A 17,407-nucleotide genomic window follows, 5' to 3' on the forward strand; every position below is an offset into this window, starting at 1 on the left:
TCAACTTGTGAATTCTGCTTCAATACTATTATAAAAATAAAATGTAAAACAGGGTAAGACTGCCCTTACCTTTCTGATTTCTACATGAAACATTTAAAAACCTTTAATGTATCATTTTTCTAAATTTCTGCCTCCTATATAAACTGTTAATAAATTTGTAAGCACTGATTTAATATTCTTTTTTTAATTTAATGAAAGCTAATTATAATGGGAATGTTAGCATAACTGAAATAAATGTTTTTAAACAAGTTAATAAATGCTTTTGAGGGGAAATATCATTTGGGCAACCTACAAAAGCTAACCTATTTACCAACTCACAAAATATAGCTATATGATCTGGGAGATTATATAATCCATTTTCCAAAGGCAGAAACTGAGAAAGTCCAAAGAAATTAACTGACTTCTTTGAATCCACAAAGATAATTTGTGGCAGGGTATAGATCAGAAACTAGTTCAATTAAAAAAAAAATTTAGTCTCTGCTACTATTCAGACTATAGTACCTCAACATTAGCAGGTACATTTTTGAAAAGAAATAACAGAACAAACATTTTTTTCTATTTTGAGTGGAATTTAGAAATAAATCACTCCCACTAATAAATCTAAACTAAACTAAATCTAAACAAAACTTAAAACAAAGAATCTGACACATTTCAGGAATTGCTGCTAACTTTACTGAAATAATACTCTTGTGTAAATACTATTTAATACAATTAATTGAAATAAAAATTTCCTTTCAAAGTACTTAAAGCAATATGGTGCTTCATCAAACACTAAGAACACATGAAAGAAGCATTTAATCCTTCATTTCTTTTGAAATATGTATTTTTTAATCCTTAAAGTACTTAATTGTACTGTTCAAAAGGTCACTCTAAGATTGCTGGTTTTCCATATCCCTGCTATCTTAACTTTGAGGAATTCTCTAAAACATGGATTATATTACACAACAGATTTCAACATTAATAAATAAAGCAAGAAGTAATTCTCTGATCATCAATTTCTCACCTCACATGATTTTTAAGATTTTATTTATTTATTTGAGAGAGAGGGGGAGAGGCAGACTGCCCGCTGAGCAGAGAGCTGGATGAGGTAGGGCTCCATCGCAGGACCCTGGGATCATGACCTGAGCTGAAGACAGATGCTTAACCAACTGAGCCACCCATGTCCCATCACCTCGGATGACTTCTAGTACAGTTTTAGCACTATCTGACCATACAAATAAGGAAAAGACTAGCCATTCATATATCAGAGAGGACTACTGATAAGATTTTTGAACTAGTACTAATAACAGCAGTTATTTCTACACATCTACCAATAAGGCACTTCTCTGGACCCCAGTATATTTCACGGATAGGAATATAAACTATGACCAAGTGTGATTATCTCAGAACACAAGGCTGACTTAACAACATTTGAACAATCAATTTAAAGGCTAAAAATCACAATCATCCCAAAAGAAGCACAAAGAGCTTAAGATAAAATCCAACAACTCTTCATGAAAACAGTCAAAAAACCAGGAATAAAAGTGAACTTCCTCAAATTAACAAAGAATATCTATGAAAAGCTAATAGCAAACATCACACTGATGGTAAAAAATGGAATGCTTTTTCTCCTAAGATAAGTAAAAATACTGGGATGTCTGCTTTCAACAATTTTTCCTGTTTTTTTTTTATTTGATTGTGACAAGAATACTTAACAGGAGAGCTATCCTCTTAACAGATACTAAGTATACAATGCAGTACTGTTATCTGTAGGCACAATGTCATACAGCAGATCTCTAGAACATACTTGTCTTGCATAACTGTAATTTTATACCCACTGATTGGAAATTCCCCTTTTCTCTCTCCCCCAGCCCTTGGCAGCCACCATTCTATTCATTGGTTCTATGGGTTTGCTATTTGAGATCTCTCGTATGAGTGGAATCATGCAGTATTTGTCTTTCTATGACTGGTATATTTCACAGAGCATAAAATCCTCAAGATGCTCTATAGTATAGGGTCTAGCCAGGGCTATTGGGCAAAGATATAAAAACCACCCAGATAAAGACAATTATTGTATGATCTCACTCATATGTGGAATTTGAGAAGTAAAACACGGATCATAGGGGAAGGGAGGGCAAAATAAAACAAGATGAAATCAGAGGGAAACAAACCATGAGAGACTCTTAACCATACCAAACAAACTGAGGGTTACTGGAGGTGCGGGGAGTGGGGCGATGGGGTAACTGGGTAATAGACATTAAGAAGGGCATGTGATATAATGAGCACTGGGAATTATATAAGACTGATGAGTCACTGACCTCTACCTCTGAAACTAATTAATACATTATGTTAACTGAATTTAAATAAAAATAAATTTAAAAGAAAAGAAATATTCAAACAGAAAAAAATGATATGAGATAGAAACATGAATTTACACAAAGTGAAATGCCCTAGAAACGGTAAATACAGAGGTAAGTACAAAAAACATGATCTTGATCATTTCTAATGTCTTTAAAATAATAAAATGAAAGTGAATGAATCAAAAAAATCTATCACAGGAACTACAGTACATGAAGAAAACTTATAATAACAAAATAAAGGATAGGAGGAGGAATTACAGGATTATGAGGGAAGGTGCTGTACAATAATATCAATTGGTGGTAGACTATAAGTTAATGTCAAAAAAATAATAATCCAGGTGCATCCAGGTGACTCAGTTGGTTAAGTGTCTGCTCTGGCTCAGGTCATGATCCTTGCTTTTCCATCTCCCTCTGACCCTCTCCCCCTCTTGTGCATGTTCTCTCTCTCTCTCTCAAATAAATAAAATTTTTAAAAATAATAATTATAGGGACACCTGGGTGGCTCAGTCGGTTAAGCATCTGCCTTTGGCTCAGGTCATGATCCCAGAGTCCTGGGATCAAGTCCCCCATCAGGCTCCCTGCTCAGCAGGGAGTCTGCTTCTCCCTCTGCCTGATGTTCCCCTGCTTGTGAGTACTCTCTCTCTCCTCTCCCTCTCGCACAAATAATAAAACCTTTAAAAAATAATAATAATAGAAATAAAATACTAAATAATATGCAGTTAATTCAAATCAAAGCAAGAAAAAAGGGAAGAATCAAAGAACAGATGACAGAAATAGAGCACAAATCACAAGACAGTAGATTTAAGACACACAGTATCTATACTTAAACTGATTGTAAATTATGTAACCACTCCAATTAAAAGGAAAGACTGTCAGACTTGGTAAAAAAGCAAAACATATTTTATAAAATTCAGTATCTACCTAATAATAATTCCCTGGAAACCAGAAACAGAAATTGCTCAACTTGGTAAAAGGCATCTGTAAAATATGTGTGATTGCTTTATCCCTAAAATCAGAAACAAGGCAAAAATGTCTACCCTCACCATTTCTATTTAACTATTTATACTGGCGGTCTTACCCAGTACAATAATACAAAAAAGGATAGAGGCATAGAGACTGGAATTAAAGTAAAATTTACAGTCTACATGAACATACGTGCAGGAAATCCAAGAACAACAATGAGGAAAAAAAGCTAGTAAAACTAATAAGCAAATTTAGCAAGGTCAATAAACAAAATTCAACTGTATGTCTATACTAGAAACAAATAAATGGAAACTGAGATTTTAAATACAACTTATTAGCCAAAAAACATGTAATACCTAAGAATACATTTAACAAAATGTATGTATGACCCATACAGTGAAAACCAAAAAACAGTGCCAGGAGAATTTTTTAAAAACCTAAGTAAATGGAGAGATACATCATGTTCACAGACTGGAAAAATCAGTATCAGTTAGATGGCCAATTTGCCCCTCACTGATCTATATATTCAATACAACACCAAATAAAATCTCAGTAGATATTTTTGTAAAAATGATTAAGTGGGTTCTAAAATACATCTGGAAATGCAAAGGGTTTAGAAAAGCCAAAACAATTTGAAATAAAATACAGTGGAGGGTTTCAGATGTCCTGTTTTCAAGATTTACTATGAAACTGAGGAGGAGTTAAGATGGCGGAGGAGTAGGAGACACCGTTTTCAGCTGGTCCCCCGAGTCGAGCTGGATAGGTACCAGACCAGCCTAAACAACCACGGAACCAGCCTGAGACGCAGGAAGACGCATCTGGATCTCTACAAATGAACATCTCCAGCGCTGAGTACTGAGGTACGAAGCGGGGAGCCATGAAACCGCGCCCAGATATCGGAAGATAAACGGAAGGAGGAGGGAGCCGCCGTGTTCGGGCGCCGGGAAGCGGTAGCCACTTGCACGGGGGAGCGGGAGGGGCTCGCAGACGGCACCCGCAAAACAGCAGACTGAGACCGTGAGCCGGGTGCGCGCGCCACGAGGCATCTCGCGGAGCACCGGAATCCCGGTGTGCTCACTGATCCAGACCAAGACTGGGAGCTTCCGGAGCACGCGAGGGGCGGCTGGCGGCATTAGAAACACAAAGGACAGAGACGCGCCGGCCCTGGAAGTGAGGGCTGGGACGCCAGGTGTGGGGCGCACATCCCAGGACGCTGCAGGGTTGAGCAGCACCAACAGTAACAGAGTTAAAGTGGCCAGAACATTAGTAGAGAACGGGCCGCAATCCCTCGGTTCTGTGACAGAGGCTGAAATTTGGCCGCTGCTGCTCTGACTCTCAGAAGAGGCACAGCAAACCGCCAGGGAAAGCCGCCAGAGAACAAAAGCCGGGAAATACCGGCTCAGGGAGTGCCCATCCCCATCCCCCCTCGCAGGGGACACGGAGACTCTACCCAAACAGGGTTGCCTGAGTATCGGCGCGGCAGGCCCCTCCCCCAGAACACAGAAGGCAGGCTGAAAAATCAAGAAGCCCACAACCCGGGCGCCTGGGTGGCGCAGTCATTGAGCGCCTGTCTTCGGCTTAGGGCGTGATCCCGGCGTTCCGGAAAGGAGTCCCTCATCGGGCTCCTCCGCTGGGAGCCTGCTTCTTCCTCTCCCACTCCCCTGCTTCTGTTCCCTCTCTCGCTGGTTGGCTGCCACATAAATAAATAAATAAAATCTTTAAAGAAGAAGCCCACATCCCTAAGATCCCTATAAAACAAGGGGCACAGCCTGGGACCCAGTCAATAATTTGGGCTCTGGAAACCCCGCAACCTCTCCTCATCAGAATGACAAGAAGGAGAAGCCCCCCGCAGCAAAGAAAAGACAGTGAGTCTGTGGCCTCTGCCACAGAAATAATGGATATGGATGTAACCAAAGTATCAAAAATGGAATTCAGAGTAACGATGGTCAAAATGATGAGTAGAATTGAAAAAACTATTAACGAAAAGGTTACTGAGAATATAGAATCCCTAAAGGCGGAAATGAGAGCGAATCTGACAGAAATTAAAAATTCTATGAGCCAAATGCAGGCAAAGCTAGAGGCTCTGACGGCCAGGGTCGCAGAAGCAGAGGAACGGGTTAGTGAACTGGAGGATGGGTTAATAGAGGAAAAAATGAAAATAGAAGATGGTCTTAAAAAAATCCACGCCCACGAATGTAGGTTACGGGAGATTACTGACTCAATGAAACGATCCAATGTAAGAATCATCGGCATCCCCGAGGGGGTGGAGAAAAACAGAGGTCTAGAAGAGATATTTGAACAAATTGTAGCTGAAAACTTCCCTAATCTAGCGAGGGAAACAAACATTCGTGTCCAAGAGGCAGAGAGGACCCCTCCCAAGCTCAACCACGACAAACCTACGCCATGTCACGTCATAGTGCATTTAGCAAATATTAGATCCAAGGATACAGTATTGAAAGCGGGCAGGGCAAAGAAATTTCTCACGCACCAAGGCAAAGGCATCATCAGAATTACGTCAGACCTGTCTACACAGACCTGGAATGAGAGAAAGGGTTGGGGGAGCATATTTAAAGCTCTTTCAGAGAAAAACATGCAGCCAAGGATCCTTTATCCAGCAAGGCTGTCATTCAGAATTGATGGAGAAATAAAGACATTTCAGAATTGCCAGTCACTAACCAATTTTGTAACCACGAAACCAGCCCTACAGGAGATATTACGGGGGGTTCTATAAAAGTAAAAAGGCCCCAAGAGTGATACAGAACAGAAAGTCACAGCCAATACAAAGACTTTACTGGCAACATGGCATCATTAAAATCATATCTCTCAGTAATCAGTCTTAATGTAAATGGTTTGAACCATCCCATAAACGCCACAGGGTTGCAGATTGGATAAAAAGAAATGACCCATCCATTTGCTGTCTACAAGAGACTCATTTCGAACCCAAAGATGCATTCAGACTGAGAGTAAGGGGATGGAGTACCATCTTTCACGCAAATGGACCTCAAAAGAAAGCTGGGGTAGCAATTCTCATATCAGATAAATTGGATTTTAAACTACAGACTATAGTTAGAGACGCAAAAGGGCACTATATTATTCTTAAGGGACGTATTCAACAAGTGGATATGACAATTATAAATATATATGCCCCCAACAGGGGAGCAGCAAGATACACAAGCCAACTCTTAACCAGAATAAAGAGACATATAAATAAAAATACATTAATAGTAGGGGACCTCAACACTCCACTATCAGAAATAGACAGAACACCCTGGCAAAAACTAAGCAAAGAATCAAAGGCTTTGAATGCCATACTCGACGAGTTGGACCTCATAGATATATATAGAACACTACACCCCAGAACCAAAGAATACTCATTCTATTCTAATGCCCATGGAACATTCTCAAGAATAGACCATGTTCTGGGTCACAAAACAGGTCTCAACCGATACCAAAAGATTGAAATTATCCCCTGTATATTCTCAGACCACAACACTCTGAAATTGGAACTCAACCACAAGGAAAAATTTGGAAGAAACTCAAACACTTGGAGACTAAGAACCATCCTGCTCAGGAATGACTCGATAAACCAGGAAATCAAAAATCAAATTAAACAATTTATGGAGACAAATGAGAATGAAAATACAACAGTCCAAAACCTATGGGATACTGCAAAGGCAGTCCTAAGGGGGAAATACATAGCCATCAAAGCCTCAATCAAAAGAATAGAAAAATCTAAAATGCAGTTTTTATATTCTCCCCTCAAGAAGCTGGAACAACAACAGAGGGACAGGCCTAATCCATGCACGAGGAAGCAGTTGACCAAAATTAGAGCTGCAATCAATCAAGCAGAAACCAGAAGTACAGTAGAGCAGATCAACAGGACTAGAAGTTGGTTCTTTGAGAGAATCAATAAAATTGACAGACCACTGGTAACACTTATCCAAAAGAAAAGAGAAAGGACCCAGATTATTAAAATTATGAATGAAAAAGGAGAGGTCACAACGAGCACCGTTGAAATTGGAAGGATTATTAGAAATTTTTATCAACAGCTATATGCCAATAAACTAAGCAATCTGGAAGAGATGGAATCCTTCCTGGAAACCTATAAACTACCAAGATTGAAACTGGAAGAAATTGATTTCTTAAACAGGCCAATTAATTATGAAGAAATTGAGTCAGTGATAAACAACCTTCCAAATAACAGAACTCCAGGCCCGGACGGTTTTCCTGGGGAATTCTACCAAACATTCAAAGAAGAAATTAATACCTATTCTCCTAAAGCTATTTTAAAAAATAGAAACAGAAGGAAAGCTACCAAACTCATTCTATGAGGCAAATATTACCTTGATCCCCAAACCAGGCAAAGACCCCCTCAAAAAAGAGAATTACAGACCGATTTCCCTAATGAATATGGACGCCAAAATCCTCAACAAGATACTTGCTAATAGAATCCAACAGTACATTAAAAGGATTATCCATCACGATCAAGTGGGATTCATACCTGGGATGCAAGCGTGGTTCAATATTCGCAAATCAATCAGCGTGATACATCATATCAACAAGAAAAGACTCAGGAACCATATGATCCTCTCAATCGATGCCGAAAAAAGCATTTGACAAAATACAGCATCCTTTCCTCATTAAAACCCTTCAGAGTGTAGGAATAGAAGGTACATTTCTCAATCTCATAAAAGCCATCTATGAAAAGCCTACTGCAAATATTATTCTCAATGGGGAAAAGCTGGAAGCCTTTCCCTTAAGATCAGGAACACGACAAGGATGCCCACTCCCCCCACTATTATTCAACATAGTACTAGAAGTCCTTGCAACAACAATCAGACGACAAAAAGGGATCAAAGGTATTCAAATCGGCAAAGAAGAAGTCAAAATGTCTCTCTTTGCAGATGACATGATACTCTATATGGAAAACCCAAAAGAAGCCACTCCCAAACTATTAGAAGTTATAGAGCAATTCAGTAACGTGGCGGGATACAAAATCAATGCTCAGAAATCAGTTGCATTTCTATACACGAATAACGAGACCGAAGAAAGAGAAATTAGGGAATCCATCCCATCTATAATAGCACCAAAATCCATACGTTAACTTGGAATTAACTTAACCAGAGACCTAAAGGACCTATATTCTAGAAACTATAAATCACTCTTGAAAGACATTGAGGAAGACATAAAAAGATGGAAAGATATTCCATGCTCATGGATCGGAAGAATTAACATAGTTAAAATGTCCATGCTACCCAGAGCAATCTACACTTTCAATGCTATCCCGATCAAAATACCAAGGACATTTTTCAAAGAACTGGAACAAACAGTCCTTAAATTTGTATGGAAACAGAAAAGGCCCCGAATCTCCAAGGAACTGTTGAAAAGGAAAAACAAAGCTGGGGGCATCACAATGCCGGATTTAGAGCTGTACTACAAAGCTGTGATCACAAAGACAGCACGGTACTGGCACAAAAACAGACACATAGACCAATGGAACAGAATAGAGAGCCCAGAAATGGACCCTCGGCTCTTTGGGCAACTAATATTTGATAAAGCAGGAAAAAACATCTGGTGGGAAAAAGACAGTCTCTTCAATAAATGGTGCTGGGAAAATTGGACAGCTACACGCAAGAGAATGAAACTTGACCACTATCTCACACCATACACAAAAATAAACTCCAAATGGATGAAAGACCTCGATGTGAGACAGGAATCCATCAAAATTCTAGAGGAGAACATAGGCAACAACCTCTACAACATCGGCCAAAGCAACCTTTTTCATGACACATCCCCAAAGGCAAGAGAAACAAAAGATAAAATGAATTTATGGGACTTCATCAAGATTAAAAGTTTCTGCACAGCCAAGGAAACAGTCAGAAAAACTAAGAGGCAGCCCATCGAATGGGAGAATATATTTGCAAATGACACTACAGATAAAGGACTGGTATCCAAGATCTACAAAGAACTTCTCAAACTCAATACACGAGAAACAAATAAACAAATCAAAAATTGGGCAGAAGATATGAACACTTTTCCAGTGAAGACATACAAATGGCTAACAGACACATGAAAAAATGTTCAAAATCATTAGCCATCAAGGAAATTCAAATCAAAACCACACTGAGATACCACCTTACGCCAGTTAGAATGGCAAAAATAGACAAGGCAAGAAACAACAATTGTTGGAGAGGATGTGGAGAAAGGGGATCCCTCCTACATTGTTGGTGGGAATGCAAGTTGGTACAGCCACTCTGGAAAACAGTGTGGAGGTCCCTTAAAAAGTTAAAAATTGAGCTACCCTATGATCCAGCCATTGCACTACTGGGTGTTTACCCCAAAGATACAGACGTAGTGAAGAGAAGGGCCATATGCACCCCAATGTTCATAGCAGCAATGTCCACAATAGCTAAATCGTGGAAGGAGCCGAGATGCCCTTCAACAGATGACTGGATTAAGAAGTTGTGGTCCATATATACAATGGAATATTACTCAGCTATCAGAAAGAACGAGTTCTCGACATTTGCTGCAACATGGACGGCACTGGAGGAGATAATGCTAAGTGAAATAAGTCAAGCAGACAAAGACAACTATCATATGATTTCTCTCATCTATGGAACATAAGAACTAGGATGATCGGTAGGGGAAGAAAGGGATAAAGAAAGGGGGGTAATCAGAAGGGGGAATGAAACATGAGAGACTATGGACTATGAGAAACAAACTGAGGACTTCAGAGGAGAGGGGGGTGGGGGAATGGGATAGACCGGTGATGGGTAGTAAGGAGGGCACGTATTGCATGGTGCACTGGGTGTTATACACAACTAATGAATCATCGAGCCTTACGTCGGAAACCGGGGATGTACTATATGGTGACTAACATAATATAATAAAAAATCATTAAAAAAAAAAAAAGATTTACTATGAAACTAACAATAATCAAGACAATACATACAGTATTGGCATAAGAAAGACATACAAGTCATTGAAATACAAAACAGCCTCAATGATGCTAAGGTAAGGCAATGGAGAAAGAATACTATTTACAAAAAATTAGTACCAGAACACCAAAGTACCCATGTGGAATAAAAATGAACCTTGACCCTTACCTCATACCATAAACAAAAATTAACTTAAAATGGACCAATAAGCCTAAATATAAATGCTGAAACTATGAAAGAAGAAAATGGGAAAAAATCTTTCCGACCTTGGAATAGGTAAAGATTTCTTAGGATATAAAAATCATGGCAATAACCAAAAAAGTTGATAAACTAGAATTGATAAAAATTAAATTCATCTGTTCTTCAAAAGCCACATTAAAAAAAACAAAACGGCAGGGCACCTGGCTGGCTCAGCCAATGAAGCATGCAACTCTTGATCCACGGTTGTAGTCTGGGCCCCACATTGGGTGTAGAAATTACTTAAAAATAAAATCTTAAAAATAAAAAAAGAAAGAAAGAAAGAAAACAAATAGGCAAGACACAGACCAAGGGAGAAATACTTGTAACTCATACATCTGATAAAAGAGTTATAACCAGAATATATAAAGAAATCTCAAAACTCAACAATAAGAAACCAAACAAAAAATACGCAAAAGATGTGAACACACTTCACAAGAGAAGATGCACAAATGACCAATAAGCAATGAAAAGATGCTTGGAATCTCTGGTCATTACAATAACACAAATTAAAACCAAAATCAGATACTGCTACATACTCGCTGAAACATCTAATATTAAAAAGACCAGCAATGTAAGATGTTTAGGATATGGAACAAGTAGAAAGCTCATACACTCCTTGTAGAAATGTAAAATTGTACAACTACCTCGGAAAAGGGTTTGGCAATTTCAGTTACCATATCACTTAGTAATTCCACTCATATATTTATGAAATAAAAATATGTGTCAGCACGAAGACTCATATACCAATATTCACAGCAGTTTATTCATAGCAGCCCAAAACTGAAAACAACCCTAATGTCCATCAATAGAAGAATGATTAAAAAATTGTGACATATTCATACAATGAAATACTACTAAACAATACAAAAAAAGGAGCTACAACAAAACAACATGGATGACTCATAAGAAACCAAACTCCAAGGAGTACATGTTGCATGATTCCATTTACATAAAAACTTAAGAAAATCTAATCAAGTGACAGATTAGCAGTTTCTCTCAACAGGAAGGCAGTGGGGTTAGAAAAGTGGAAGGGATTGACAGAAGTAGCACCACTGAGCCTTTTGCAGCAACAGAAATATTCTATTTCTTGATTGTTGTGGTAGTTATACTTTTGTCAAAACTAATTAAAATATGTATACTTTACTGACTGTAATGGTATATGTAAATCAACTCAATAAAACAGATTTTGTTTTCAAAGGAACATAGCAGACTAAGTTTCTCCCTGAAACCAAACTAGACTAACAATGGCTTAACCCAGAGGTTTCCAAATTTTTTTAGTTCATGACAGTCTTAGTGTTTCAGTCATTGTTTATGGTGCTTTAGATCAAAATAAATATTAAGTGATTTGGTACGAACAATTTTGCATTTTAACAATTTAATAGCCATCTGAAAAAATTAAGGCGCAAGTCAAAAGAAAAAATAATGTTTCCTTCATTATTGTATTAGCAAAATTATTTATCACTTTGTATGCATCTTGGGCATTGCATGAACTCTCAGATTTGGAATCAGATTTCACGCCATCATCTCAATTCCTGTTCCACATTAATTTCCACATGGTACTTGTTTTTTATCACAGCAACTGTTGAAAACTTAGTTATGCAAAGACAGACATTGTTAAAGAAATGCAGCATGAACTAAAGCTGAAACCTGAGCTAGTAGTTTGCACAGCGTTCCACATATGACAAGTACACTGTGTTTCCCTCAAAAATTTAAAGTACCTTTCATTCAGACTCCTGTGACTTCCCTGTGGTACCTCTGATTACTCTGACATTCAGTTTTGTAACCCAAGGTAGGTTGCCCCATGCATCACCTTCCTTTAAATTAAGCTCAATTAACACTGGTTAAGCAATGAACAATAAGTAAAGTACCTTATATCCCAGGCCCAACTGATAAATAGCAAAAATCTGAGCAGCATTAAGAGCTTCACTAAAAAGGTAAACTGCAGTCATCTGACCACAGAACACTCTGTTAGCATCTGCTGTTTCTGATGAGCCCAGGAAACACTTGTCAAAGGTCTGTGAAAGAAAACAGATTGTATTAGAGAAAAAAAAAAACAAAAAATTATCTCCTCTAGAAATAACAACCTATACTCCTTAACTGTTTTGGTATAAACATTGGTATAAATGTTTTGTCCGTTCTAAACTAACCTGGCTAGATTAAAACAATTCACTTAGCATTTCACTTCATTCACACATTGTTACCTACTGTAGGGATCAGGAAAGACATCACAAAGAAGGAGATAACATAAGTTTTCCAGGGTACAATAAATAAAACTTGATGAAAGTAGATGTAGGAAATGAGAGTCAGAGAAATCATTATGGACTCTGAAGGTTCATACTTGGGCAACCAAAGAAGCAGTTTCTATTACAAGAAGGAAAAATCATGAGTTAAGTTTAGGACATAATCAATCTGCCTTTTCTGTGAGTTAATATGTATGGAGCTAACATGAATGGAGAAGCAACTGTCAACAGCGTTCTGTAAGTTTGGTGAGAAGTGAAAATTGTGAAGATTTTGCAGATATCGAGATACAGATAATAGGTGAGGTCACAGAGTAGATACAATCTCTGAAAAGAAATATGTAAATCCAGAAGCAAGTGTGTTTTTCTCCTAACATAAAAAAAAAAATTCTCTTAACATCTACATTGCAAACCACATTTTAAAGACCCATATGTACAACAAAAAGGAACTAAAATAAAGTTCTTCACATCTCTTTAAAAGTATCCTTTTATGTGACAAAACCATTAGAAAGAAGGTTGAAAAATATATACATATTGACATTAGGGAATACAAAAAAGTTGTTAACATTTGGGTTCTGAAGACAAGCCACCTAAGTCAATCACTGCTTCACAGGCTGCTGATCCTGGCAAGTCATTTAATCTCACTGTGCTTCAGTCTCCCTACCTGTAAAATGGAGATTATAATAGTACGTACCTTGCAAGGTTGGAGCTTTTAGAAAATAAAGGTATTTATTACAATGCCTGGAGTACAAGAAGCACTTAATTAAATATGAACATAAGAAAAAAATAGTTTAAGAAACAGTAAATATATCTGATCCCCTTTTTGTGTTAAAAAAATGAGAGCTAACATTTACTGAGCACTACTCTGCACAAGGCACTGTGCTAACAGATTTGTGAACAGTATCTCATTCAATTATCACATTAACCTTGAGATAGGTACTACTTTACACCCATTTCCAGGTGGAAAAACTTAGGCCTAATAGATTAAGTAAGGTCATATAGTCTCTAAGTGATGGAACTGGGAATCAAACCTAAGTCTATTACAACAACCTAAACTCTTTAGATTGTCGTTACATAATACATAAGTATGTGTAGCATAGGATACAAAAGAAGCATTTAATGTTGAATGGGTGGAATGGTTTGTAATCATTTTCCTGATCTGTATTTTTCAAGTTCTCTATTAAAAAAGTCATTAGTGAGAAAAAAAAAACTTTTTAATTTAATTCCTATTTAAAATTTGAGTTTAATATATATGGATCTCTTTTTCAATCCTGAAAACATTATTAGATAACAGTGTTCTGTAGCAGCTATGAATTATTTGCAAAATTTATCAGCATGTATCATCTAACTCATTCATAAAAATGATCAGAATTCTGTAGAGCTCCCAACTTTAATTTGATAAATGGACCAATGATACACTTTCAATATATACCCATTGTTACCTATAAATCCTCATCTCTACCCTATCCAGAATAATTTTATAAAAGGACTCAGTAATGTCTTACGTGACCTATGAAAACAGTTCTACTCTATAAATATATTAACATGCTAGCCAAACTATCATTATAAAACTGCCACTGTGGTAATCTGAAATTTATTCTCGATGTAAAATATACTCTCCTTATTTTAAAAGTTCATGCTTTTAAAATAATTTTTTTCAAATTACTTACATCACTGGTGTTGACAAACCATGTTATCTCTCCATAGGAAGCTAGCTCACCATTCACGTAACAACGAAGCTCACTGTTCTTCCATCGGTTATAAATGTGCACTATAGTTACCATATACCACTAAGTAAAAATTTAAAAAAAAAAAATGATTCTCGCAATAACTCAACCACATTGATAACAACAAGTAAAACTTAAATTATAAATTACAATTAAATCTAAAAATAAATTAAGACTATCTTTATTAAATTCAATATTCAACCTCCAGAACAATATTTAATCAAGGGAACTCTCAATAGGTAAGAACTTATTGTGAAATTATCTTTCCAACTTATTATTATGAAAAATTTCAAATATATCCCAAAAAAGTTAAAGTTCAGTACAAATACCCTCTTTTCCACCATCTAGATGCCACAATTGTCAACATTCTGCCACATTTGTTTTATCTACTTATTTATATATACATACACCACTCATTAATCTCTAAATTTTAAGGCACAAAAGACAACACATATTACTACTACTACTAAAGTAACTGCCACTGGTATTTTCGCCTGTACTTCTTTTAAATTCAATGAAAAACAAAATATGACTCTTTTTATTATTCAAATCAGGGAGGTTAACAAGTGTCCAGTGATCTATACTTCATTTTCTGAAACAGAATAAACACAGTTGTGATCTACCACACATTATGTCATTAATATTAAAACAAAGCATTTTGAAGGCTAGCATAGCTTGTTAATTTAACTAATAAGAACACATACCTTTTGTGGCTTAAAATCAAATTTCACACAGTGCTGAAAGCCTTTTCCTTTTGACTTTATTGATGTTATAATCAAACAGCCCCCAACAAAGTGAGCAGAATAACCAAGACCTTTGCTTGTTCTGAAACTACAAAGAATAATTTTCATTTTACCTCTAAATATTCTCTCACTTTCAAAGTAAGATAATAACACTAAGTTACAAAAATACATACCAATATAAATATGGTTTATCCTTATCCACATTGATGTTATTTACAGGATCCATTCTTAGCCAGGTATGAAATGTAAAACCATTCTGGTATGGCCATTTGGCTATAGGAGGTAATGCAATGGCCTAAAGGAAAAAACTCTGAGTTACTGATTCACATGAAAAAACTTTATTACTGAAATCAAGAAAATGAGACTTTACAATACTGTATATATTCCTACTACATGTTATTCTATACCATGATTAAAATATCTAAAAGTCTCCTTATCCAAAAGACTTTTAATAACTTAAATTTTCCAAAATACATAGTAATATTACTTTAAATGATAAAAACATTCCATGTGTCCTGCTGGATACACAAATCTTATTTGCTTCATTTCTTACAACGAAAAAAAGATTCAAAACCATTCCAATTAAAAGAGGTAGGTAGTAATATCAAATCGGAAATCTGTTTCTCAAATGATAAGGTATTAGAATAGAGAAAGATGGACACTAAAGGAAAAAAGTTATGGAAAAAGCTTAGAATATGATTTTTTATTAGCAAATATAAAGCTGGAAAGAATTAGTTCATAACATTTTAAAATTATATTCAAAACACTACATAAATGACTTCACTACCTGGTTTAAAATTTTATTGAAAAGATCATAATTTTATTTAAAGTTACAAATTTTTAAATCAAATTTTACTTAAAAGCACATAATGCAAGGAACCCAGAATAGCAAAAAAAACAAAGTTGGATACTTATATTATCAAATTAAAAACCTAGCACACAAAGGTACTATTATAAAGACTGTGTGGTACTGGCAAAAAAAAAAAACAGAAATATAGGTCAATGAACTACAACTGAGAGCCCAAAAATAAACCCTTATATTTGTGTTCTACTGATTTTCAACAAGAATCTCAAGACAATTCAATGAGGAAATAATAGTTTTTTCAACAAATGTGCTGGGATAACTGGGTATCCACAAGCAAAAGTATGAAGCTGACTACTTTCTTACATTATATACGAAAAATAACCCCAAATAAATCATAGATCTAAATGTAAAAGTTAAAACTATAAAACTCTTGTAAGAAAAAATAGGGGTAAATCTTTGCAACCCTGGGTTAAGTAAATCCTTGTTAATTAGGCCACCAAAAGCACAAGCAACCAAAGGAAAAAGTATATCAACTGGACTTCATTAAAATTAAAAAAGGTTTGTGCTTTAAAGAATATCATCAAAAAAGTTAAAAGACAAGCCAAAAGAACTAAAGAAAATATCTGTAAATCATACATCTGATAAGGAACTTGTACCCAGAATAAATAAAGAACTTTTACAACTCAATAATAAAAAGACAAACACAATCTAAGAAAGGACAAAAGATATGAATAGCCAGGTGTCCAAAGAAGTTACACAAATGGCCAATTCGGACATGAAAAGATGCTCAACATCATTAGTCACTAAGGAAATGCACATCAAAACCATGGTAGGATACTACCTGACACCCACTAAGATGGCTATAATCAAAATGATGGGCATTAACAAGGGCTGGCAAGCATACAAAGAAATTGGAACCCTCATAAATTGCAGGTGGGACTGTAATATGATACAGCCACTTTGGAAAACAATCTGGAAGTTCCTCAAATGTTTAAACATAGATGTTCAATATGACCCAGCAATTCCACTCCGGTGTACATACACAAGAGAAATGAAATGAAAACATGTCCACACAGAAACTTGCATGCAAAAACCCAAAGCCATATTATTCGTAATAGCCCAAAAAAGTGGAATCAACTCAAATATCCACTAAGTAATGACTGATTAAACAAAAGGTAGATATCTTACATTAGAATATTAAAAAGGAACGAAGCAATAATTCATGCTACAACATGGATGGGCCTCGAGAACAGTATGCTAAATGAAAAAAGACAATCACAAAAAGCCAGATATTGTATGACTCCATATGTATGAACTGTCCAGAATAGAGAAATCCACAAAAAAAGTAGAGTAGTGGTTGCTTAAGCCTGGGAGTTTGAGAAGGAAATGGGCTAAAGAAAACAGGGTTTCTTCTG

General features: G+C 36.3%; 1 protein-coding gene across 4 annotated transcripts in view; it reads right to left on the reverse strand.

Annotated features, from left to right (window-relative positions):
* Window positions 1-17,407, reverse strand: part of LRBA (LPS responsive beige-like anchor protein) — a 791,030-nt gene that overhangs the window by 612,394 nt on the left and 161,229 nt on the right. For all 4 annotated transcript variants that reach the window (XM_087866503.1, XM_045798851.2, XM_045798849.2 and 1 more), the window contains 4 exons: window positions 15,361-15,482; window positions 15,149-15,275; window positions 14,388-14,507; window positions 12,349-12,495 (listed from right to left, as the gene is read on the reverse strand). In XM_087866503.1, coding sequence (XP_087722629.1) covers window positions 12,349-12,495; window positions 14,388-14,507; window positions 15,149-15,275; window positions 15,361-15,482 — 516 coding nt within the window. The remainder of the gene's footprint in view (window positions 1-12,348; window positions 12,496-14,387; window positions 14,508-15,148; window positions 15,276-15,360; window positions 15,483-17,407) is intronic.

This window comes from Ursus americanus, chromosome 13 (assembly GCF_024610735.1).
Source record: "Ursus americanus isolate L20-20 chromosome 13, mUrsAme1.1.p, whole genome shotgun sequence".
Taxonomy (NCBI): Eukaryota; Metazoa; Chordata; class Mammalia; order Carnivora; family Ursidae; genus Ursus; species Ursus americanus.